This window comes from Microcaecilia unicolor, chromosome 14, assembly GCF_901765095.1.
Source record: "Microcaecilia unicolor chromosome 14, aMicUni1.1, whole genome shotgun sequence".
Taxonomy (NCBI): Eukaryota; Metazoa; Chordata; class Amphibia; order Gymnophiona; family Siphonopidae; genus Microcaecilia; species Microcaecilia unicolor.
In genome coordinates, this window is record NC_044044.1 from 25,902,641 (window position 1) to 25,926,976 (window position 24,336).

Sequence of the window (24,336 nt, forward strand, 5' to 3'; positions counted from 1 at the left end):
CAGGGAAGAGTGCAGGGAGAGATAAGAGTGGAGAGGTACTGAGGAGCTGCAGAGTGGATACACCATATGCTGAAATTTTGGATGCCGGTATCTCAGTGAGGGAGGAGAAGATGATTATTGCATCGTATATTGTTCCCTATGAGGAGTAACATAGTAACATAGTAGATGACGGCAGATAAAGACCTGCATGGTCCATCCAGTCTGCCCATGATAAACTCATATGTGTATACCTTACCTTGAATTTGTACCTGTCCTTTTCAGGGCACAGACCATATAAGTCTGCCCAGCAGTATTTCCCGCCTCCCAACCACCAGTCCCGCCTCCCCCCAACTGCTCCGCCACCCAATTTCAGCTAAGCTTCTGAGGATCCATTCCTTCTGCACAGGATTCCTCTATGCATATCCCACGCATGTTTGAACTCCGTTACCGTTTTCATCTCCACCACCTCCCGCGGGAGGGCATTCCAAGCGTCCACCACCCTCTCCGTGAAAAAATACTTCCTGACATCTTTCCTGATGTCATGGTGTTGGCATGGTGGTGAATTTCTGGCTACCTCTTTGTAATATCAGTGTTTAATCGTGAAGGAGCGTAATATGCACAGGGTGGAACAAACATCTCTTTGTTTTGGGGAATAGGTGGGTGGGGTGTGCTTTCCCCAGAGTGTCAAGATGTGGAGGTTGAGAGGTCCATGCTCCGAGGTGGGGAAGAGGTCAGGATATTTTGGACACAATGAGTGGACCATACAGGTCTTAGTCATAATCTCTGTATATAAAAGGCAGCACCAACGTTCTAATGAAGCCTCCAGCCGGAAGTGTGAAGCTGCAGAGATATCCGGTTTCCCCATGAGTGTCTGCCCCGCCCTCGCTCTCTCTGTAACACAGTGAAGGAAAACACAGCACAGCAGAAATCGCTCTCTTTGTTACAGTGAAGGACTGGAGGAGGGAGGGGAGAGAGGGCAGACGCCTTCACTCTCTCTGTAACACAAACAAACACAGCACAGCAGGAAACTTAACACTGAAGGACTGGGGGGGGGGGGGGACAGAGAGCAGAGGGGAAGAGAGAAAGGGCAGAAGGCAGGGACACACACACTCCCACATGCACACTCTGAAGAAAACCTTGCTAGCCCCCGTTTCATTTGCATCAGAAACGGGGCTTTTTTACTAGTTTACTATATTACAATGCTACTATGTCCGTTTGCCACATTCATATATGTTTTAGAATTCCCCACTATACAGAGCAAGTCAGAAGTTTTGAGCTTTTCACAGTACCCAGGATATGAGGAGTATGTTTTATCGTTGGAGGAAAAGTTACATGCAGGGATTTCACTTTTTATTCCATGCTTACATTTCAAAATGCATACAATGCACCAGTATCCAAGGATATTACAATTTTAGGAAAACATCCCAGTTCCAGTTTAGAGAACTGATGAATGTGGCCTACTATAACCCTTCACATGAAGATCTATGCAAGAGGTATCATGTTTGCATTGATTTAACAAAAACTGGACTAACTTCTAAATTATAATACCATTCAAGAAACCCACATAAGAATTGTTAAATGAAAGCATCTAAATGGTCTCATGATAGCTTTTACATTTTCCGATACAAATTATCACCGCCTGCAAAGAAGAGTCATTTTCCCCCAAATTCTTCTCATCAACACACCCCTCACCTCTTTGCTTCTCAGGCTGTAGATCAGAGGGTTTAACATTGGGTTAATTAAGCAATAAAACACTGCGAAAAATCTTGGATCTGCAGAGCTGGTATCTGGCTGCAAATAAGCAATCATGGCAGTCCCGTAGAACAAGGTCACCACAGCGAGGTGTGAGGAGCAGGTGGAGAACGCCTTGCTTCTTCCTTCTCTGGAATTCATCCTCAGCACGGTAGAGATAATGTAAATGTAAGAGGAGACGATGACCAGAAATGGAATGAGCAGGAAAACTGTATCTGCTACCATACGTATGATTTCATTCAAATAAGTATCAGTACATGACAGCTTCATTACAGCTACACCATCACAGAAGAAGTGATAGATTACCTTAGAATTACAGTAAGGCAAAGTTATTATGAAAGTGATCTGTCCAAACTGCAACACCACTGATATAATCCAGGAACCTGCAGCCATATGAACACACCTTTTATTGCTCATAAGAGTGGCGTAATGCAGGGGTTTACAAATTGCGACGTAGCGATCATAAGCCATAATACCCAGAAGCACGCATTCCTCACTGCCAAAAAAAAAGAAGAAATACATTTGCAAGGCACACCCCATGAACGAGACGCTTCCATCCTCGGTCAAGAGATTTACCAGGGTTCTTGGGATTGTGACCGTGGTGAAACAGATCTCCACTAAAGATAAGTTCCTGAGGAAGAAGTACATGGGGCTTTGGAGGGACGGTTCCACAGTAAGGATGGTAAAGACGAGCAAATTTCCCATCACAGCAAGTACATAGAAGAGAAGCAACAACAGAAAAAGCAAACGCTGAATCTGTGGAGACAGGTCCGAGAATCCAACAAGTATAAATCCACTCACAACAGTCTGATTTTCAGATGCCATTAGTTCATAGATTAACCTGAAGTAGACATAAAGACCACAGCTAACTCATTGCTCAAAGAGGTCAGAGATACAGTGGCCACATTACATTTTTGGAGAATGCAAGACATTTTGAATGTGGGGGTTTAGCCCATATTTGTTTTACAAGGTGGTAGGTGTACCCACAGGCGCCACAAGATTTGAGCCTAATAATTTTACTAGAGTGCAAGAAGGGTTAATAATGGATGCTGTGGGGATGAAGCCATTGTTGAGATTACGTTAGGAAGGAAGGTAGACCCCCCCAACTCTCTGTGAAATCTGTCATGGAATTCACTGTCAGTGTCAAGAACTTTATTGCTCACTTGCTGTTTTCAACTCCAACCTAATCATACCTCTGTATCACGATGTTAAAATTGGCACTGGCATGTCCTTTAACGGCATTCGATGAGAACAATATCCTTACAGCCTATTTAACTCAGTTTAATGCCCATTTACTTTGCAGATTCTCACCCCCCCCCCCCCCCATGGTGTTTCATGCAAAAGCAAAAACAGAAACGAAGTGGAAATAAATAGATTAGCTCATCTTAATTCCATAGCACTCAAAATCTACATTGAATCCACCTTACGCATAATCATTTAAGAATATTGCCAAACCTTGGGTCATGGAAGAAATCTTTTTGTTTGCTGCAAAGTTGTCTATGGGTGTTGGCTTCGCTTCTTTGTCCAGCTAGCCTTGTAGTGAGAGCTGTTAAAATTATCTATGTAAAAATTACAGAACTGGAAGTTATGAATAGAAATAGTATCAAAAACTACCCAAACGTAAGCATCCTTCAACATAGCTTCTTCTTATTTCAGTTAGGGAATAAGAACAATCCATGGACCCATTTGCTCCGATGTCCATTTCGGAACTGCCTCCAGCCTGGGTATTGAGTGTGTAATCGCTCAAGTAATATCTAACCATTGTAAGATTCCTGCCAAAGAGACCTCAATTAATTGGGGGGGGGGGTTCTTTTTCTAAGCCACGGGAGCATTTTTAGCTTGTAGTAGAGAGGTGTGGTAGCCGTGTTAGTCCACTTTTAAAGGTAATCAATAGAAATCAAACAAAATAAAACATGGAAAAGAAAATAAGACGATACCTTTTTTTATTGGACATAACTTAATACATTTCTGGATTAGCTTTCGAAGGTTGCCCTTCTTCGTCAGATCGGAAATAAGCAAATGTGGTAGATGACAGTATATATACTTGAAACATTAAAGCATTTCAGTGACAGCCTAACAGAGTGGGGATGGGTAGGAGATATGCATGGGACCATCAAAGCATTTTTAGTGATAGTCTAACAGGATGGGGGTGGATAGGTGAGAGGAGGGTGATAAACAGAGCAATACAACTTTAGGGTTTATAATGGGCTAGAAAACCCAGATCTTTGTTAAGTCCTGTCTGTTGGGTGTCAAAATATTCAATCATTCTGACTTTAAAACAATACAGCAACGTAAGACCTTTGAAGTTACCTTTCAGGATGCTTACTATGAAATCACTGGTATGGTGTTCTGGTTTTGTAAAATGCTGCCTCACAGGGGCAGAATCCTGGCTGGCACTGGCATTCTTCATGTGATGTCTATGTAAATTAAATCTTGTCTTTAGCATCTGGCTTGTTTCTCCAATATAGCATCCTTCGTTACATTTTTTACACTGAATGATGTATACCACATTGGAAGTAGAAATCAGCTGGCAGTGAACGCCAAGATGCCCATTATATCCCTATATCTCAGCTGATTTCTACTGCGAGCTAAAAGCACTACTTGTGGCTTAGTAAAAGACCCGCTCAGCTAAGGCTCTGACCGTGAAAACCTTGAAACGAGACAGAAAAGGCTGAATTATAATGTGAAACAGATTTGAAGCAGATTTCATTACAGCATTGAGCCAGATTGCTGTAGAATCACACACCAGGGAGAACTGCACAAATTTAACTCACATCAGAAGATCCAGATTCCCACCCAGTGAAATAAAGACAAAAATGAACTTCAACTGGACATATCAAATCAATTTTTGATTCTTTAAATGTGCTATGTGAAATTGCACAGTCAATTAGAAGTTTTTTCACCCTGGACTCTCATTTTTTTCTTATCGCTGCCTGATAAATATCTTTCAGTTCCACTTTTTTGAATCTATGAATCCATCAGTTCATTTATTCTTTTTTTTCCCCTGCTCTTTCCTTCCCATAATCTCCAAAAGAAAAACACTTATAATGAAATCTATGCAACATTTCTATTCATTCATTTGAATCTCTGCCTCGTTTGTCATCACTGAACTATTCATTTTGAATCGCGTTTGCTCATTTTTCTTTCCTACTGACAAAAATGTGAAAAAGTGACTGCCAAAAAATGGAAGTCGACCGCTTCCATTTTTACCGTCGGTGGTGGCGCGGCGGTGTCTTGGTTCCATTAGTCTGCCTGTACTTTTTCACTGAAGCCATGATATCGCTATACCACTGGTAATGATAGAAAGACAAGGTGCCTCTGCGGTCTCTCAAGCTCGTGCCCTGCATTATCGTTTGTGACATCTGATGTTGACGTTAATCCCATTAAACACATCAGAGTCTGCAAAAAAAGACTAATCGAAACAATGAATTTACTGGAAAAGTGAATTTTGTACCTGTTGTAAAACAGATTCTATTGTCCTCTCTCTTCATGGGCAAGAAATAACATTTCGTAAAGGCTCCTCCATTGTCTTGAATTTTCACATATTATAACAGTTTGCTACATATAAACGACCAGTTTCTACCTGTACTGGATATTTATTGCATTGGTATCCACCTGTTCCTCCTTAGAGATAAAAAATAATTCATAATGGGTAATTTAGCAATATTGAAATCATCTGTTCAGACTTCATTTTCCCTAGACACTAATTATTGGAAAGATTTTGTTTTCAGTAACTTTTATTGAGAAAATTTTACATCACAAATACATATTAAAAATACAAGATATTAATTCATTTTTGTGAGTTTTACAAAGAGACTTCGTTAAACTTGATTACACTTTTAAAATTAATTATCTATAACAATTTTAAATTAACATCAACCCCCTCCCCCCATTCACTGTCATTGTAATTGGCTCATCAGTTCGTTGTTAGCCGCTTTGAGGCTGCTTTAAGTGGTATTAAGCGGGGTATAAATATTCTGAATAAATAAAATTCTTTGCTCAGGCTCCCTCAGTGGCTTTTCATACATAGTCTGCTATTCCCTCCCCCCCCCCCCCCCCCCATCTCAAAACAACTTTGAATGAAACAGAAATAAACTGTGGTTACAGGAACTATCAGCTAGTCAAATGTTTGTTAGAGAATTATCAGTTTACCATGTGTGAAGTCTTTATTGGGGGTTATAGTGGTAAAGAGAAGAATGGTGGGCCCGAGGGGTCTCGGTTGCCTATGTTAAAGCAAGGCGCAGTGCCCCGTAGGGTGCACGGAGCCAAAAATAACATGGCGCCATGCCCCGACGGGCATGCGCTCCGGGCCAGCCGGGAGCGAGCGAGGCGGAGGAAGGGGCAGGACCCCGACGCTCATGGCTCCCCCGCTGGCCATAGGAGGGGCTACCCCACAAAGGGGTTAAAAGCCCCGGAAGAGGGCAGGAACGGCCTCTTCGGCGGCCGGGCAGCGGACAGAACCCAGCCCGCCCTTTTATTTATTAGGATTTATTTACCGCCTTTTTGATGGAATTCACTCAAGGCGGTGTACAGTAAGAATAGATCAAACATGAGCAGGAGGCAATTAGAGCAGTAAAAATATTCAAATAACAATACAAAGTATGGCATGGTAGACTACTTGCAATGACAACACAATATGTACTAGAACATTATAATTGGTAGTGGAGGGTAAGGCAAAGTTGTAACATATAGATGAGTAAGAAAGTAGGAAGAATTAGAAAGTAAGGTGACTGATTTGAAGGAAGTTGCACGTGAGGTCAGAGAGATGGTTAAATATTATCTCAGCTAGGGTAGGAGTGGATAAACATGTCCCGCTGCAGTATGTGCAGCCCGATGGCCGGGCGGCAAGTAAAGCATGGCCATTTCGGGGGGGGGGGGGGGAGCCCTTACTGCCACCCATTGAGGTGGCGATAAAGGCTCCTGCGCTAACCCAGCAATAACAGGGTAGCGGGCGGCACTGTCCGGTTACCGCTGGGTAGTATCTGGCGCTACAAATTTCTGTAGCACCGGAAATGATGGCCCGGTAGGGGGGAAGTACCACCGGGCTTCGTTAGCCCGGCAGAACTTCCTAAACAGCGAGCGGTAAGCCTGCGTTGCGCTTACCACCGCTTAGTAAAAGGAGCCCTATGTGACTTGCTAGGAGTCTCAAGGAGCTGCAGTGGGAATTGAACCCACATCCGCAGGTTTTTAAGCCATTGCACTGACAATTAGGCTACTCCTCCTCTCCGATTATGTTAGTATTTTATAACATAAACATTTAAATGCTAGTTTGGCCCGTTGACATTTTTGAAGTTTATGTTAAAAAAAATGATAGAGAGGATGGAACTGCTCCTATATGAGGAAAGGGAAAGCGGACTTGATATACCGCCTTTCTGAGGTGTTTTTGCAACTCCATTCAAAGCGGTTTACATGTATTCAGGTACTTATTTTGTACCAGGGGCAAAGGAGGGTTAAGTGACTTGCCCAGAGTCACAAGGAGCTGCAGTGGGAATCGAACTCAGTTCCCCAGGATCAAAGCCCTCTGCACTAACCACTAAGCCAGGGGCGTAGCCAGACTTCGGCGGGAGGGGGGTCCAGAGCCCGAGGTGAGGGGGCACATTTTAGCCCAAACCCCGCCACCAACTTTGACCCCCCCCCCCCCCCCCGCCATTGCCGACAACCCAACGACCCCCCTCCCGCCACCTCCTACCTTTGCTGGCGGGGTATCCCAACCCCCACCACCCGAGCCGAGGTCCTCTTCTTCCCAATCCCGCGCAAGGCTTCGTTCTAGCCTGACGTCCTGCGCGTTGTACGTGCAGGACGTCAGACTCACAGAAACAGAACCAAGCCTTGCAGATCAGCCAGCGAGGTCCTCTCCTTCCGGCGCAAGGCTTCGTTCTGTTTCTGTGAGTCTGACGTCCTGCACGTACGACGCGCAGGACTTCAGACTAGAACGAAGCCTTGCACGGGATTGGGAAGAAGAGGACCTTGGCTGGCAGGGGGTTGGGGCCCCCCACCAGCAAAGGTAGGCGATTGCGGGAGGGGAGGCATCGGGTCATCGGCAGGGGGGTCCAGGGGCAAATCTAAGGGGGCCCAGGCCCCCGTGGCCCCCATACTGGCTACGCCCCTTCACTAAGCTACTTCTCCACTCCACTAGACTAAAGAGGCTAGGGCTCTTCAGCTTAGAAAAGAGATATCTGAGGGGGTAGGATTAAGGTGGACAAAATCCTGAGTGGTGTGGACTAAGTGGAGGTGAATCAATGTTGGTTAGCGTATCTGGGTTTAAAAAAGGTTTGGACAAGTTCCTGGAGCAAAAGTCCATAGTCTGTTATTGAGATGGGGGAAGCTACTGCTTGCCCTGGAATTGGTTGCATGGATTGTTGCTACTAATTGGGGTTTTTTGCCAGGTACTTGTGACCTGGATTGGCCACTGCTGGAAACAGGATACTGGGCTAAGATGGGCCATCGGTCTGACCCAGTATGGCTATTCTTATCTTCTTAAATTGATGCTCCTTGTCCCATGTAACTGGCATTTCTCCTTTTACTTTTAACAGGCTGCATGTCAGCAGATTCTGTTCTATAATACTGCTGGAACTTGAGACTTTCCAACCTGGACATCTCAGTTTAAATGTGTACATCTTTTCTAATATCAAACATATAAATGGCAAGAGGCGTACTCACTCGCAAATGCGCAGTAGAGACCCTCTCTGTCCCGCCCCCGCATCAATACGTGATGACGGGGGCGTGACAGAGAGGGAACCTGCACACCTGCGAGTGAGGGAACCGCCGTCGCCACTGCTCCCCCCCCCCCCCCAGGGTTGCTGCTACCGCTCCCCCCACCCACCCGGAGTCGTCGCCGCCACACACCCTCCACCCGGCCCGGGTACCTGGCTTCACTATTCAAACCGCCGGAACGCAGCACACAGCTCATCTGAGCTGCCGTTGGCCTTCCTTACCTGCCTGTGTCCCGCCCTTGCCGACGTTACGTCACACAAGGGCGGAACACACGCAGAGAAGAAGGAAGGCCGACGGCAGCTCAGATGAGGTGTGTGCTGCGTTCCAGCGGTTTGAATAGTGAAGCCAGGTACCCGGGCCGGGTGGAGGGTGTGTGGCGGCGACGACTCCGGGTGGGTGGGGGAGCGGTAGCGGCAACCCTTGGGGGGGAGCAGTGGCGACGGCGGTTCCCTCACTCGCAGGTGTGCAGGTGACCTCTCTGTCACGCCCCCGTCATCACGTATTGACGCGGGGGCGGGACAGAGAGGGTCTCTACTGGGTGGAGGGTCCCGGCCTGGGTGGATGGGACTCCGGGGGGGGGGGCTATCCGCGGGGGTCCCCCCTTCCATTACTAGCCCGTTTTTACGGGCTCAACGGCTAGTACTAATGTAAAACTGAATAGAGTTGAAGCAACATAAATATTGAAATGTTAGTAGTATCAGTTTGAAGGCTTTTTTTTTTTGGTTTATAGTGGAGAAAAAGACCTCAATAGTCATCGCATGGCAATAAATCAATGGATGTAATCAATGCCAGCGTTTCATTGACTCCGTTATTATCACTGGTCGTAAAAAAAACTCCACTTGCATGTAAATATGGGCTAAGGATGAAACAACTCCTAACCCATCAAGGATAATCAGAATCGTGATATTTTACACTTGCTTAAACAAATAGTGTTACTTAGCTTTTGCAATTTTGCCCAACGGGGCTCTCCGTTTCACTCTAGCTTCATCAGGGGGGGCCAAGTAACTAATGGCAAATCATGATACCTTAAGCAATGGCCTCCTTTGCTCATGTGACACCGGCTCGCGCATCGATGAAGAACGCAGCTAGCTGCGAGAATTAGTGTGAATTGCAGGACACATTGATCATCGATACATCTTTTCTAAAGCATCATTTGCCTCATCTTTATTCACCAGTATATGAATTGCATCAGAAAACAGACTGTTGTAAGATTTAAGGAATGTGGAGTGTGTCTACATTTTGCAGGGTTTGTTAACTGGAGCTCTAAACGGGATCCCCTCCTCCCAGTTCCCAATACCTTGGGAGAGATGGTGGCATAGGGCCCATCATAAGGTTTCTGCTAGGGCCAATTCAGTCCGTTACACCCTTATGCCATGCAATACATTCTTTTTTTGGGGGGGTGGGGGGGTGGGAGTGTTTTTTTACTCTACCACCGCTCCTGGAAGGAAATTTCAGGCGTCTACTACCCTCTCTGTGAAAAAGTATTTCCTGATGTTACTCCTAAGTCGACTTCCCTGCAACCTCCATTCATGTTCTCTAGTTCTACTGCCCCTATGTCTCTTGGTCATGAGACCAAGGTAATTGAAACCAGTTAAGTACTCTCTCGAAACCAGAGTAACATCTCTATTTTCACACTGTTCATCAAAACCATATTGGGGTCAATATTCAAATGCGATTTAACTGGGAGGAAAGATTTCTAAATCCTGACGGCCAGCTCAGTCTCTAATATTTAATGTCTCTTAACTGGATAGAGTCACTGAATTTTATCACAGACTGCTAGTCGGGGTGGTGCTGGGACTTGCTGGATAATGGTTATATTCAGTATGCTAATTAGAGAAATGCCCAGATAAAGGATTGTGGACATATGTTGTTTCATAAATATCAAATAGATTTACATATCAGTTTGGAGTACATTGAATGAACGTAATCATATGTTTAGTGAAGTCCAATATACCTTAAAAATTTCTGTTTCTATACTCCAGGTAAAAGTATGTGTGTTATTCATGGTGCACACTCTTTCAACTACAGGTATCAATAATGGTAAATTAGGGAAGAAAAAGTAAATATAAGAATTCCCCTTTTTATTCCTTGCATAAATATCGTCACATACATACTTTGCATCGCCTTCAAATCTGAGAATATGCCAACTCAGGTTTGCAAGACTCCTAGAAAAATGTCGACATTTGTAAATCTATCCAAGAACTGTCCTCTCTGCATTGATCTGACAGAGAATTGGAGTCTTTCTTGAGTAATGATACAATGAATTAAAACCAAGTTGGAATTATTTAAATAGCAAACCTAAGTGGTACCACAAAGTTGGATACAACAACATCTTCAGATAATTTTTACAGTTGTCCAGTACAAAAAATCACCTCCCGCAAAAAATTTTCATTTTCTCCAAATTCTTCTCCTCAGAGTGCCCTTCACCTCTTTGCTTCTCAGGCTGTAGATCAATGGGTTTAACATTGGGTTAATTAAGCAATAAAACACTGCAAAAAATCTCGCATTTACAGAGTCAGTATTTGGTTGTAAATACGCAACCATGAGAGTTCCATAGAATAATGTAACCACCACAAGGTGAGAGGAGCAGGTTGAGAACGCCTTGCGTCTTCCTTCTCTGGAAGTCATCTTCAGCACGGTGGAGATAATGTAAATGTAAGAAGAGAAAATAATCAGAAATGGGATGATTAGGAAAAATACATCTGCTGAAAATCTGATTATGTTATTGAAATAAGTGTCAGTGCAAGACAACCCTAGTAGAGGTGGACCATCACAGAAAAAGTGATGAACTACGTTAGAGTTGCAGAAAGATAAACTTATTACGAATGTGATCTGTCCAGATTGCAGAAGAACTGACATAATCCAGGAGCCCACGATCATAAAAACACACCTTTTATTGCTCATAATAGTGGCGTAACGCAGGGGGTTACAAATAGCAACATAGCGATCGTAGGCCATGATACCAAGAAGCAAACATTCCTCACTGCCGAAAATAAAGAAGAAATACATTTGCAGGGCACAACCCAAGAATGAGATACTTCTGTCGTCAGCCAAGAGATTCACCAGCGCTTTTGGGATTGTGACTGTTGTAAAACAGATCTCCACGAAGGATAAATTCCTGAGGAAAAAATACATGGGAGTGTGGAGGGCTGGGTCCACTGTAAGGATGGTCAAGACGAGCAGGTTTCCCATCACAGTGAGGATGTAGAAGAGAAGAAACAGCACGAAAAAGAATCGCTGAATCTGTGGGGACAGGTCCGAGAATCCCACAAGTATAAATCCTCTCGCAACAGTCTGATTTTCCAATGCCATTAATTCATTTGTTTAACCTATAATGGACATAAAGACCACAGCTTGCTAACACACAACAGCTCAACCAACTGAAAGCCTTATGACTTAACCAGAATACAGAGAATAGCCAGAGATATAGGTGGTATCATCAAGTAGTAACCACTGCTGAAGATGGGTCAGAAGGAGAGGAGACAGTGTACCCCAGAGAATCTAACTTATATATGATCATGAAAGATAACTATAATTCTTATGGCTCATGGGAAATGTCTTATTCTGCCAAAAATTGGCTACTGGTGCGGAAAATATAGTTTTGCCTATCTTAGCTTCTAGCAAAATCAGTGCTACTGACTGATGCTTAGACTTCTTATTATCTAATTAACTAAATGAATGCAAAAAATTAATACATAGAACTAGGAAATACATGTAAATATAAAGAGATTCTACTGTAGAACTGAGCATCTATCGATAGTGTATGTTTTTATTGATGGGAGGAAATAAATCTTTGAGATGTAATTTATTCATCTTTGAAGTTCCACACACCTGTGTGGTCCAACATCCAATTTTGAAGCATTTCTTGTGCCTGGACACTCACTCATGGAAAATCTGACACCTGGAAACTTTCTGCTAAACAGGTCTCATTTAAGTGAGGAACTGCTTTGAGTACGAACAATCTCCATGGTGAAACAGGAAATGCTGGATTATAATGTTAGAAGCAGATTTCATTAGAACACTGATCCTACCTGCTTAAGAATGGCTCAGCAGGCAAACTGGGTAAATGTGAGTCAGAGGATCCAGATTCCCACCCAAGACCAGACTAGAGAAGACCGAGGAACGCAGGAACAAATTGCAAACAAGAATCAATACACCTGAGGAAAACAGATTGAGATGGGTTGACCTGGTCTAAATTCTCTAAATGTGTTAGCTGAAATTACAGTCCCAGTTGAAACTGTCATAAATTTTAACTCTCCTATTCACTTATCTTTGCCCATTGCATTTACTGACCTTCACTTTTCAGTGATTTTTTATATCAGTTTATCTCTTTTTTTAACGTTTTTAGAATTCTTTTCCTTTAATATTTTTTTTTTCAATTTATAAACTTTATTGCAAATAGCATATCATAAACCACATGGAGCTCATAGCTCCCCTAACACTTCCTTCTCCTCATATACAGAAAGCAAATGAAAAATTTTACATATTGGCATTTTTCCCCATAACCCACCTTGATCCTCCCCCCCCTCCCTCCCTCTCCCTTCCATCCCCCCTCCCTCTCCCATCCCTCTCCCATCCATTCCCCTTCTCCTTATTCCCCTGCTCCAAAGTTCTAAACAACCCCTTAATTTATATCATTATTCAGAATGCACTCTAGATGTTTCCATTCCTCTGCCTCAGGGTTATAGATCCCTGATGTCTAGCGCTTTAATTTTCGCTGTCCATTTACTAAGGTGCGCTAGCATTTTTAGCTTACACTAAACACTGAGACATCCATTATATTCCTCTGAGCGTCTCAGTGTTTAGCGCCAGCTAAAAACGCTAGCGCATCTGAGTAAAGGACCCCCTAAATTTTCTGCAGTTTCTTCTATTAAATATTTCTATTGTGTCTATTTATTCCTTTGGACTTCAGCATTGTTTATTATTGTAATTTTCCAGACAATTGAGGGGGGGAATGTTATCAACATGAGCTACTGTTAAGATGGGTTATTTTACTGCTAACCCATGTTATTAGTAACTAGGTTGTGTTGTATAAAAGGGAACGTGTGCTAAACCAGCAGAAATTGTGATGAAATGACCCATCCTATCTGTAGCCCATGTTGATAACTTTCCCCATCTGCCATTTTGAATGATGTGTATTCATCTTTTCTCCACACTAGTAAAGATGTAAAGAAACTGCCTCTGTAAAACATTCCCTCGAAAGTATATGGGAGTCCTCCATCCACATTCCTACCATCAGGGGTGTTAATCGGTATCATGGCTTCAGGTCGTCAGGAGCAGCCAATTTCCTGATAGAACCTGTCTTGCCCTCTTGATAGAAACAGTAATATTGCTGATCCGACGGTAAGAATTTAAGTGGTAGATACCAGACTGTATTGCCTTTATGATTTTGAAGATGTATGTTGTATAATTACCTATTGCAAAATGTTAATGAAGACACGATTAAACACGTCATAGCCTGCAAAGAATCCAACCCAAAGAAATTAATTTTGTACCTGTGATCAAACTGATTCCATTTCCTTTTGAGATGAGAGTCTTGTAATAGAGAGAAACTATCGTCATCTCAAAATTAAAAATTTCCTTACTACATTTGCTTGTTACCTACAACTGGGATATTTATAGCGATGATATACATCTGTTCCACCACAGACACCAAAGGAATTCATAATGGTCCTTATTACCAGCATTATAATTATATGACCACGCTTCATTTCCCATGGATATTAATTATAGGGAGAATTTGTTTTTTGCAATTTTTATTAAGAAAGCATACAGATTTTAAGTGAAATATAACTTTATGCTCTTAAATTTATGCAAATTCCTGAAGCTCCTTTAGAGGTGTAGGTTGCAGACTTGCCAAATACATACAGTCAGCCGGGCTGTTATGAATGGTGTGGAACAATTTGAAGTAAATTGATTTTTTACTTGTTCCAAAAGTACAAAGACTAGGGGACATTCGAGGACGTTACATGCATGGGCGTAGTTTGACAGTTTCTTTTGGGGAGGTAAAGGGTGGGATGTGTCTCTCTCGATCCCCTTCGAGCCCCCCCCCCCACCGCCGCCACTATCACCACAGCACTGGAATCTTCCAGTGGTGTCCTGTATCGCCCCCCACCCCTCATCTTCCAATCCCCCAAGCCACCGGCAGTCTCAGCAAAAGCAGCACGCATGCTGATTTAGACCTGCCCCAGAAGCCCTTCTCTCTCCTACAGCTTTCCACCTATGAGGGAACAGGAAGTTGAAGGAGAAAGAAAGGCTTCCGGGGGTTGATCTAATGCAGTGTACATGCTGCTTTCTTGCAGAGGCTGCCGGCCGCTCAAGGGATTGGAGGATGGGTGGTAGCTAGATTGGGGGTCACTGCCCCCCTCGCCCCCTCCAAACTATGCCCATGGTTACATAAATATACTTTTAAACAAATAGGAGGAAATATTTTTTCACTCAACGAATAGTTAAGCTCTGGAACTCTTTGCCGGAGGATGTAGTAATAGCGTTAAATGTATCTGGGTTTTAAAAAGGTTTGGACAAGTCCCTGGAGGACAAATTCGTAGTCTGCTATTGAGACAGACATAGGAAGCAACTGCTTATCCTGGGATTTGTAGTATGGAATGATGCTACTCTTTAGCGTTCCAGAAATTTGCTACTTTTGGAGATTCTTCATGGAATCTTGCTATCGTTATGATTCCAGAATATTGTTACTCTTTGGGTTTCTGGAATGTTGCCACCATTTAGGTGGTGGTAATGGCTTCCGCCTTAACCCGGTAGTAACCGGGCAGCATGCGGCACTGCCTGATTACCGCCGGGTACACACTGGTGCTACTGCTTATGATGGCACGCTAGGGGTGGGAACTACCGCTGGGCTTTTTAGCGAGCAGTAAGCCCGCACTGGGCTTACCACCGCTTTATGAAAGGGACTCCTTGTTCTTTCCTTTCTATAATCTCCAAACTGGGAACATTTGTAATCAAATATTTTCTCTGCTTCTTTTAATTCATTTGAATCTAATCCTTGTTTATTACCATTGAATGGTTCTTGCTTATCTTGAATAAAACATGATATTACTGTACCATCGCCAAGGGTAGGAATGCAGGCGGTGGTCTCCAATGCAGATGGTCTCTGTGATCTGAAAAGTTTATGTCTTACATCATGATTTGTGAAATGGTGAAAATGATCCTACTAAACAAAGAATCCAACCAAAACAATGAAAATATTGGAAAAATGATTGAACTGATTAATTGTTAATATGGTGCCACTTTAATTGTTAACATGCATTGAAAAAAAACATATTCAACATCAACTGATAGCCCCCTAGGTGTTTAATACTTATTGAAACTCTGGCCCATTTTCTGTATGCATATATTTAAAGTTAGAGTTACTAAAGTGTCACGCCGATGCGGGCGAGCCGGAGTAGTGAGCCCTTGGGCTGCTGCCAGAGACCGGCAACAGCAGGAGAACCTCCCAAACTAGAAGCGAGACTCGACCAGGTTTGGCTGGACAGCACTCTGAAGCAGACTTGGCCTGGCTGGACTGGAACCAAAGGCTGGAACAGACTTGGCTTGGCTGGACTGGAACCAAAGGTTGGAACAGATGGCTTGGCTGAACTAGAACAAAAGGCTGGAACAAACTTGGCTGGACTGGAACCAAAGGCTGGAACAGACTTGGCTTGGCTGGACTGTATTCAGGATTCCCAGACAAGGCAGACACAAGCAGGGTAGGGCAGAAGCCAGGACAGACAGGGTGATACAAGCAGGAAGGGAACTAAAGCCAAAGTCACACAGGGCAGAGAGAACACAGTAAGGAAGTTAGGACAGAAGACAAACAAGGCAGATACAAACAGTAAGGAACTGAAGCTAAAGACACACAAGATAAGCACTAGCAGAGCTAGAATTGCAACAAGCAACAAGCATCAGGACCGAAATGGAACCTGGAAGATGTCTGAGAAACAGGAAAAAACATTCCACAGCAACCACGGGGCCCAGTCACCCGGGGGCAAGGTGAGTGTAGGCATGGAATGCAGTCACAATCGTGACAAAGTTTGCCATTTTGTTAACCCGTGCTAATGCCATTAACACAAGTTATTTTTCCTCATATCTGATTTAACACAATGACACTTAAACCTCTTTTTCTCAATTTTGTGGTAAAGCACATTAGTTTGTCAAGCTGATAAAATTTTCTAGTGTTTCAAATTTTTGCCAAAAGGAGGCCATTTCCAGATATGCTGTTGTAGGTAATCATAGGTTTAGTCAAGTCCAATATGCCTTAAAATTTTCCGTTTCTATATTCCAGGTAAAAGTATTTGTGCTATTCATGGCGCACACTCTTTCAACTACATAATGGTAAATTAGAGAAGAAAAAGTAAATACAAGAATTCCCCTTTTTATTCCTTGCATATATTGTCACATACATACTTTGCATCTCCTTCAAATTTGAGAATATGCCAACTCAGATTTGCAAGACTCCTAGAAATATTTCGCCATTTGTAAATCTATCCAAGAATTATCATCTCTACATTGATCTGAGAGAGAGAATTAGAGTCTTCCCTGAGTAATGCTACAATGCATTAAAACCACATTTGAATTATTTAAATAACAAACCTAAGTGGTACCTGTACTGCTATGGATTTACAGCCTGTCTCACTGACACAGACTACTCAGTAATTACCTTGGATTATTTTGGATTCGTATTAGGTAAATGAAACCTTTATTAGAGGTGCTAAATTCTACAATGATTAAGGTATAAACAATGATTAGCTATATAAACACAATGATTAACTATAAACAATCATTACATCACTGGTCTCTACATCTAAGCAATGCTAAGAGTTCTTAGACCAGGAAAAGAAGCAATAATACACTATATACAATCAGCACTGGTCCTTACATCATCCAGGCTCTTATCATCAGCTGGGGGGGCCCGTTACAGCGAAAGCCAGGAGCTTTTTAGACCAGCAACAGATCCTCTGCTCAGTTCGTACGTTACTCACAGATGAGCTCCCGATTTCACTGAAAGAAACTCCCCTTTTTATTAGGCTCAGAATTCATGTTCAGAGCTGAGGAAAATTACACAATGCTTCTCTGTCTAGGTAAAAAGCCATGCTGTGGGAATGTGGTCACATGCTCTCCAACTCCAGGTGGCCAGGCTGGAGCTGGGAAGCAAGCGCCATACTCCTCTTCACATACCAAATTAATTAGAGCTGTGTCTTACCTTCCACATTCCAACTTGTTTTCACATGATCAAAGTTAAACAATCATTTTTAAACAGAATTACTTCTAATCAACAATACAGGTCCCCGAGTACACTAGTCGGTCAAGACAGAGCTGAAAAACAATCTTTATAATTCACTTCCATTACAGTACCACAAAGTTGGATACAACCACCTCTTCAGATAATTTTTACAATTGCCCAATACAAAAAAATCACCTCCTGCAAAGAAATGTCATTTTCTCCAAATTCTTCTCCTCAGAGCGCCCTTCACCTCTTTGCTTCTCAGGCTGTAGATCAATGGGTTTAGCATTGGGTTAATTAAGCAATAAAACACTGCAAAAAATCTCGCGTTTACAGAGCCAGTATTTGGTTGTAAATACGCAACCATGAGAGTTCCATAGAATAATGTAACCACCACAAGGTGAGAGGAGCAGGTTGAGAACGCCTTGCTTCTTCCTTCTCTGGAAGTCATCTTCAGCACGGTGGAGATAATGTAAATGTAAGAAGAGAAAATAATCAGAAATGGGATGATTAGGAAAAATACATCTGCTGAAAATCTGATTATGTTATTGAAATATGTGTCAGTGCAAGACAACCCTAGTAGAGATGGGCCATCACAGAAAAAGTGATGAATTACATTAGAGTTGCAGAAAGATAAACTTATTACAGTGGGGGAAATAAGTATTTGATCCCTTGCTGATTTTGTAAGTTTGCCCACTGACAAAGACATGAGCAGCCCATAATTGAAGGGTAGGTTATTGGTAACAGTGAGAGATAGCACATCACAAATTAAATCCGGAAAATCACATTGTGGAAAGTATATGAATTTATTTGCATTCTGCAGAGGGAAATAAGTATTTGATCCCCCACCAACCAGTAAGAGATCTGGCCCCTACAGACCAGGTAGATGCTCCAAATCAACTCGTTACCTGCATGACAGACAGCTGTCGGCAATGGTCACCTGTATGAAAGACACCTGTCCACAGACTCAGTGAATCAGTCAGACTCTAACCTCTACAAAATGGCCAAGAGCAAGGAGCTGTCTAAGGATGTCAGGGACAAGATCATACACCTGCACAAGGCTGGAATGGGCTACAAAACCATCAGTAAGACGCTGGGCGAGAAGGAGACAACTGTTGGTGCCATAGTAAGAAAATGGAAGAAGTACAAAATGACTGTCAATCGACAAAGATCTGGGGCTCCACGCAAAATCTCACCTCGTGGGGTATCCTTGATCATGAGGAAGGTTAGAAATCAGCCTACAACTACAAGGGGGGAACTTGTCAATGATCTCAAGGCAGCTGGGACCACTGTCACCACGAAAACCATTGGTAACACATTACGACATAACGGATTGCAATCCTGCAGTGCCCGCAAGGTCCCCCTGCTCCGGAAGGCACATGTGACGGCCCGTCTGAAGTTTGCCAGTGAACACCTGGATGATGCCGAGAGTGATTGGGAGAAGGTGCTGTGGTCAGATGAGACAAAAATTGAGCTCTTTGGCATGAACTCAACTCGCCGTGTTTGGAGGAAGAGAAATGCTGCCTATGACCCAAAGAACACCGTCCCCACTGTCAAGCATGGAGGTGGAAATGTTATGTTTTGGGGGTGTTTCTCTGCTAAGGGCACAGGACTACTTCACCGCATCAATGGGAGAATGGATGGGGCCATGTACCGTACAATTCTGAGTGACAACCTCCTTCCCTCCGTCAGGGCCTTAAAAATGGGTCGTGGCTGGGTCTTCCAGCACGACAATGACCCAAAACATACAGCCAAGGCAACAAAGGAGTGGCTCAGGAAGAAGCACATTAGGGTCATGGAGTGGCCTAGCCAGTCACCAGACCTTAATCCCATTGAAAACTTATGGAGGGAGCTGAAGCTGCGAGTTGCCAAGCGACAGCCCAGAACTCTTAATGATTTAGAGATGATCTGCAAAGAGGAGTGGACCAAAATTCCTCCTGACATGTGTGCAAACCTCATCATCAACTACAGAAGACGTCTGACCGCTGTGCTTGCCAACAAGGGTTTTGCCACCAAGTATTAGGTCTTGTTTGCCAGAGGGATCAAATACTTATTTCCCTCTGCAGAATGCAAATAAATTCATATACTTTCCACAATGTGATTTTCCGGATTTAATTTGTGATGTGCTATCTCTCACTGTTACCAATAACCTACCCTTCAATTATGGGCTGCTCATGTCTTTGTCAGTGGGCAAACTTACAAAATCAGCAAGGGATCAAATACTTATTTCCCCCACTGTAGGTATATGATCTGTCCAGATTGCAAAAGAACCGACATAATCCAGGAGCCCACGATCATAAAAACACACCTTTTATTGCTCATAATAGTGGTGTAACGCAGGGGGTTACAAATAGCAACATAGCGATCGTAGGCCATGATACCAAGAAGCAAACATTCCTCACTGCCGAAAATAAAGAAGAAATACACTTGCAGGGCACAACCCAAGAATGAGATGCTTCTGTCGTCAGCCAAGAGATTCACCAGCGCTTTTGGGATTGTGACTGTTGTAAAACAGATCTCCACGAAGGATAAATTCCTGAGGAAAAAATACATGGGAGTGTGGAGGGCTGGGTCCACTGTAAGGATGGTCAAGACAAGCAGGTTTCCCATCACAGTGAGGATGTAGAAGAGAAGAAACAGCACGAAAAAGAACCGCTGAATCTGTGGGGACATGTCCGAGAATCCCACAAGTATAAATCCTCTCGCAACAGTCTGATTTTCCAATGCCATTAATTAATTTGTTTAACCTGAAATGGACATAAAGACCACAGCTTGCTAACACACAACAGCTAAACCAACTGAAAGCGTTATGGCTTAACCAGAATACAGAGAATAGCCAGAGATATAGGTGGTATCATCAAGTAGTAACCACTGCTGCAGATGGGTCAGACGGGAGATGAGACAATGCACCTGTAAATTTGCCACAGGGTTCATTATTATTACACATGATACTATACTACTGAAAATTGAGTGCACATATGCTGTTTTCCTCTCTCAAACTAAGCAAACCCATCCTATCTGTAGCCCATGTTGATAACTTTCCCCATCTGCCATTTTGAATGATGTGTATTCATCTTTTCTCCACACTAGTAACGATGTAAAGAAACTGCCTCTGTAAAACATTCCCTCGAAAGTATATGGGAGTCCTCCATCCACATTCCTACCATCAGGGGTGTTAATCGGTATCATGGCTTCAGGTCGTCAGGAGCAGCCAATTTCCTGATAGAACCTGTCTTGCCCTCTTGATAGAAACAGTAATATTGCTGTTCCGACGGTAAGAATTTAAGTGGTAGATACCAGACTGTATTGCCTTTATGATTTTGAAGATGTATGTTGTATAATTACCTATTGCAAAATCTTAATGAAGACACGATTAAACACGTCATAGCCTGCAAAGAATCCAACCCAAAGAAATTAATTTTGTACCTGTGATCAAACTGATTCCATTTCCTTTTGAGATGAGAGTCTTGTAATAGAGAGAAACTATTGTCATCTCAAAATTAAAAATTTCCTTATTACATTTGCTTGTTACCTACAACTGGGATATTTATAGCGATGATATACATCTGTTCCACCACAGACACCAAAGGAATTCATAATGGTCCTTATTACCAGCATTATAATTATAGGATCATGCTTCATTTTCCCTGGATATTAATTAAAGGGAGAATTTGTTTTTTGCAATTTTTATTAAGAAAGCATACAGATTTTGCGTGAAATATAAATTTATGCTCTTAAATTTATGCAAATTCCTGAAGCTTCTTTAGAGGTGTAGGTTGCAGACTTCCCAAATGCATACAGTCAGCCAGGCTGTTATGAGTGGTATAGAAAGTAGGGGACACTCGAGGAAGTTACATGGAAATACTTTTGAAACAAATACGAGGAAATATTTTTTCACTCCATAAATGGTTAAGCTCTGGAACTCTTTGCCAGAGGATGTGGTAACAGTGGTTAGTGTATCTGGCTATCCATGAATATTCAACTCTCTCATTACCTCTCGCCTTGACTACTGCAACCTACTCCTCACCGGCCTCCCACTTAGCCACTTATCCCCCCCTTCAGTCCATCCAGAACTCTGCCGCACGTCTTATCTTCCGCCTTGACCGATATACTCATATCACCCCTCTCCTCAAGTCACTTCACTGGCTTCCGATCAGATACCGCATACAGTTCAAGCTTCTCCTACTAACCTACAAATGCACTCGATCTGCAGCCCCTACTTACCTCTCTACCCTCATTTCCCCTTACGTCCCTACCCGTAACCTCCGCTCTCAAGACAAATCCCTCCTTTCAGTACCCTTCTCCACCACCGCCAACTCTAGGCTCCGCCCTTTCTGTCTCGCCTCACCCCATGCTTGGAACAAACTCCCTGAGCACATACGCCAGGCCCCCTCCCTACCCATCTTCAAATCATTGCTCAAAGCCCACCTCTTCAATGTCGCCTTCGGCACCTAATCACAACACCTCTACTCAGGAAATCGAGACTACCCCAACTTGACATTTCATCCTTTAGATTGTAAGCTCTTCTGAGCAGGGACCGTCCTTAGTTATTAATTTGTACAGCGCTGCATAACCCTAGTAGCGCTCTAGAAATGTTAAGTAGTAGTAGTAGATTAGGTAAACAGGTACAGAGAGTTCATTTTCGTAATAGGAAATAAAAAGGTATTGGGTTAAAATTCAATCGTGATACATTAGCTTAAACAATAAGGAGTAGAGAGTTCCGTTTTGTATAGTTCTGGTATAAATTTTGTTTACTGGTATTTAGGATGGATCTTTCTGGTATGCCTTGTTGAATAGGTTGGTTTTCAGTCATTTTCGGGAAATTATTTATGTTGTGTTTATGGATTTTGGTAGTTCATTCCGTATTTGCGTGCTTATGTAGGAGAAACTGGATGCATATGTTAATTTATATTTTAGTCCTTTGCATCATCTATGGGGTGAATGTGCACCCTGCCCACGCTTCACTCAGGTTCCATCCATACAAACGCTCACCTTCAAACTACCTGCCATTGAAAATTAGTGTCAACCTACAGAATGCACATATCCAGAAAATGGTCATTTACACAGACATGTATCCATATATATACTAATTGACTAGAATATCAGGGGCACTTTTTCTAAGCCATGTAGGTGCCTGTGCACACCCAATGCATGCCAATTTGAAACTACCACCTGACCCAGATGGTAATTTCATTTTTTACATGTGCCCACTACACACACTATTTATTTAGATTTTGCTCACACCTTTCTCAGTAGTAGCTCAAGGTGAGTTACATTCAGGCACTCTGGATATTTCTCTGCCCCAAGAGGGCTCACAATCTAAGTTTGTACCTGAGGCAATGGAGGGTTAAGTGACTTGCCCAAGATCACAAGGAGTAGTGGTGGGATTGTGAACCGGCCACCTCTGGATTGCAAGACTGGTGCTGCTCTAACCACTAGGCCACTCCTCCACTCCAGAATCTTGCTATTCTTTGGGGTTCTACATGGAATGTCGCTACTCTTTGAGATTCTGCATGGAATCTTGTCACTCTTTAGGATTCCAGAATCTTATTTATGTAGATTTTGCCTTTTTCAGTAGTAGCTCAAGGTGAGTTACATTCAGTACACTGGATATTTCTCTGTCCCAGGAGGGCTCACAATCTAAGTTTGTACCTGAGGCAATGGAGGGTTAAGTGACTTGCCCAAGGTCAGAAGGAGCAGCAGTGGGATTTCAACCGGCCACCTCTGGATTGCAAGACCGGTGCTCAAACCACTAGGCCACTCCTCCACTCCATTCCTCCACTCCACTCCACTAGAAAATATCTGGCACACGGCGATAACCAGGCAGTAATCAGCATTGTACACTCGCTGACGATCACCACCCGGTCAATGCGTGAGACCTTACAGTTAAGTGAATGGGTGGCGGTAAGGTCTGAGTTCCAAAGTAGACGCGCACCAATTTTCATTTTGCTGCACGTCCATTTTCGCCCCCCCCCCCCCCCCCCCAAATGGCCTTTTTTGCAGGTGCGCTGAAAAATGAACCTGCGCGCGTCCGGTACACATGTCTACACCAGCACAGAACACTTTTCGGAGCACCTTAGTAAAAGGACCCCTCAGTATTTATGCAAGTTCTTCTCACCTAAATCTAGCCAAACTCTTTATAGAATTATCCCACTTCACTTAACGTGCTACATTAATTGTTAATGTGGTGTCACATTAATGATTAGAGTGAATTAAAACTCCCTGCAACATGTAATGCAGGTTTGAAATTCTGCCCTGTTTAGGCGCACTGGAATTTAGGGTGCAAAAATTTCATTGTGTTTGAAAATTTTGCCAGAGGGAAGTAATTTTAAATCATGCTTATGCAGGAAAACAAATGTTTACCACATTCAGGTCAGCTTTAGAAATTCCGTGCTCCCCAGAGCGGTACAACTAATTATGCTTTAATTCTATTCTACTTTATTTATTTAGTTATTTAAAAATGTATAACCTACTATATCTAAAAACATTCTAGGCAGAGTACATTTATTGTATTGTTAAACTATTTTATGTGTGGTTTTATGTAAGCCACCTAGGGTCTCTTTTATCAAACCACGCTAGCGGTCCCCGGTATGGTAACGCCGACAAAGCGCATTCACTTTGAATGGGTTGTCAGCATCGCCATGAAGGAACCACTAGGGTGGTTTCATAAA

At 43.0% G+C, this 24,336-nt stretch overlaps 3 protein-coding genes across 3 annotated transcripts; all 3 read right to left on the reverse strand.

Annotated features, from left to right (window-relative positions):
- Positions 1-1,611: 1,611 nt before the first annotated feature.
- LOC115457192 (olfactory receptor 10A7-like) lies at positions 1,612-2,556 on the reverse strand. Its single transcript, XM_030186616.1, has one exon. It carries the CDS (start codon positions 2,554-2,556, stop codon positions 1,612-1,614), a length of 945 nt encoding a protein of 314 aa, XP_030042476.1.
- An 8,277-nt stretch (positions 2,557-10,833) lies between these two features.
- Positions 10,834-11,757, reverse strand: LOC115457837 (olfactory receptor 10A7-like). Its single transcript, XM_030187484.1, has one exon. The coding sequence runs from the start codon at positions 11,755-11,757 to the stop codon at positions 10,834-10,836; it is 924 nt and encodes a 307-aa protein (XP_030043344.1).
- Positions 11,758-17,876: 6,119 nt separating this feature from the next.
- Positions 17,877-20,395, reverse strand: LOC115457193 (olfactory receptor 10A7-like). The gene is made up of 2 exons (XM_030186617.1): positions 19,908-20,395; positions 17,877-18,312 (listed from the first exon to the last, which is right to left on the reverse strand). Exons 1-2 carry the CDS (start codon positions 20,393-20,395, stop codon positions 17,877-17,879), a joined length of 924 nt encoding a protein of 307 aa, XP_030042477.1.
- Between the last annotated feature and the right edge of the window lie 3,941 nt (positions 20,396-24,336).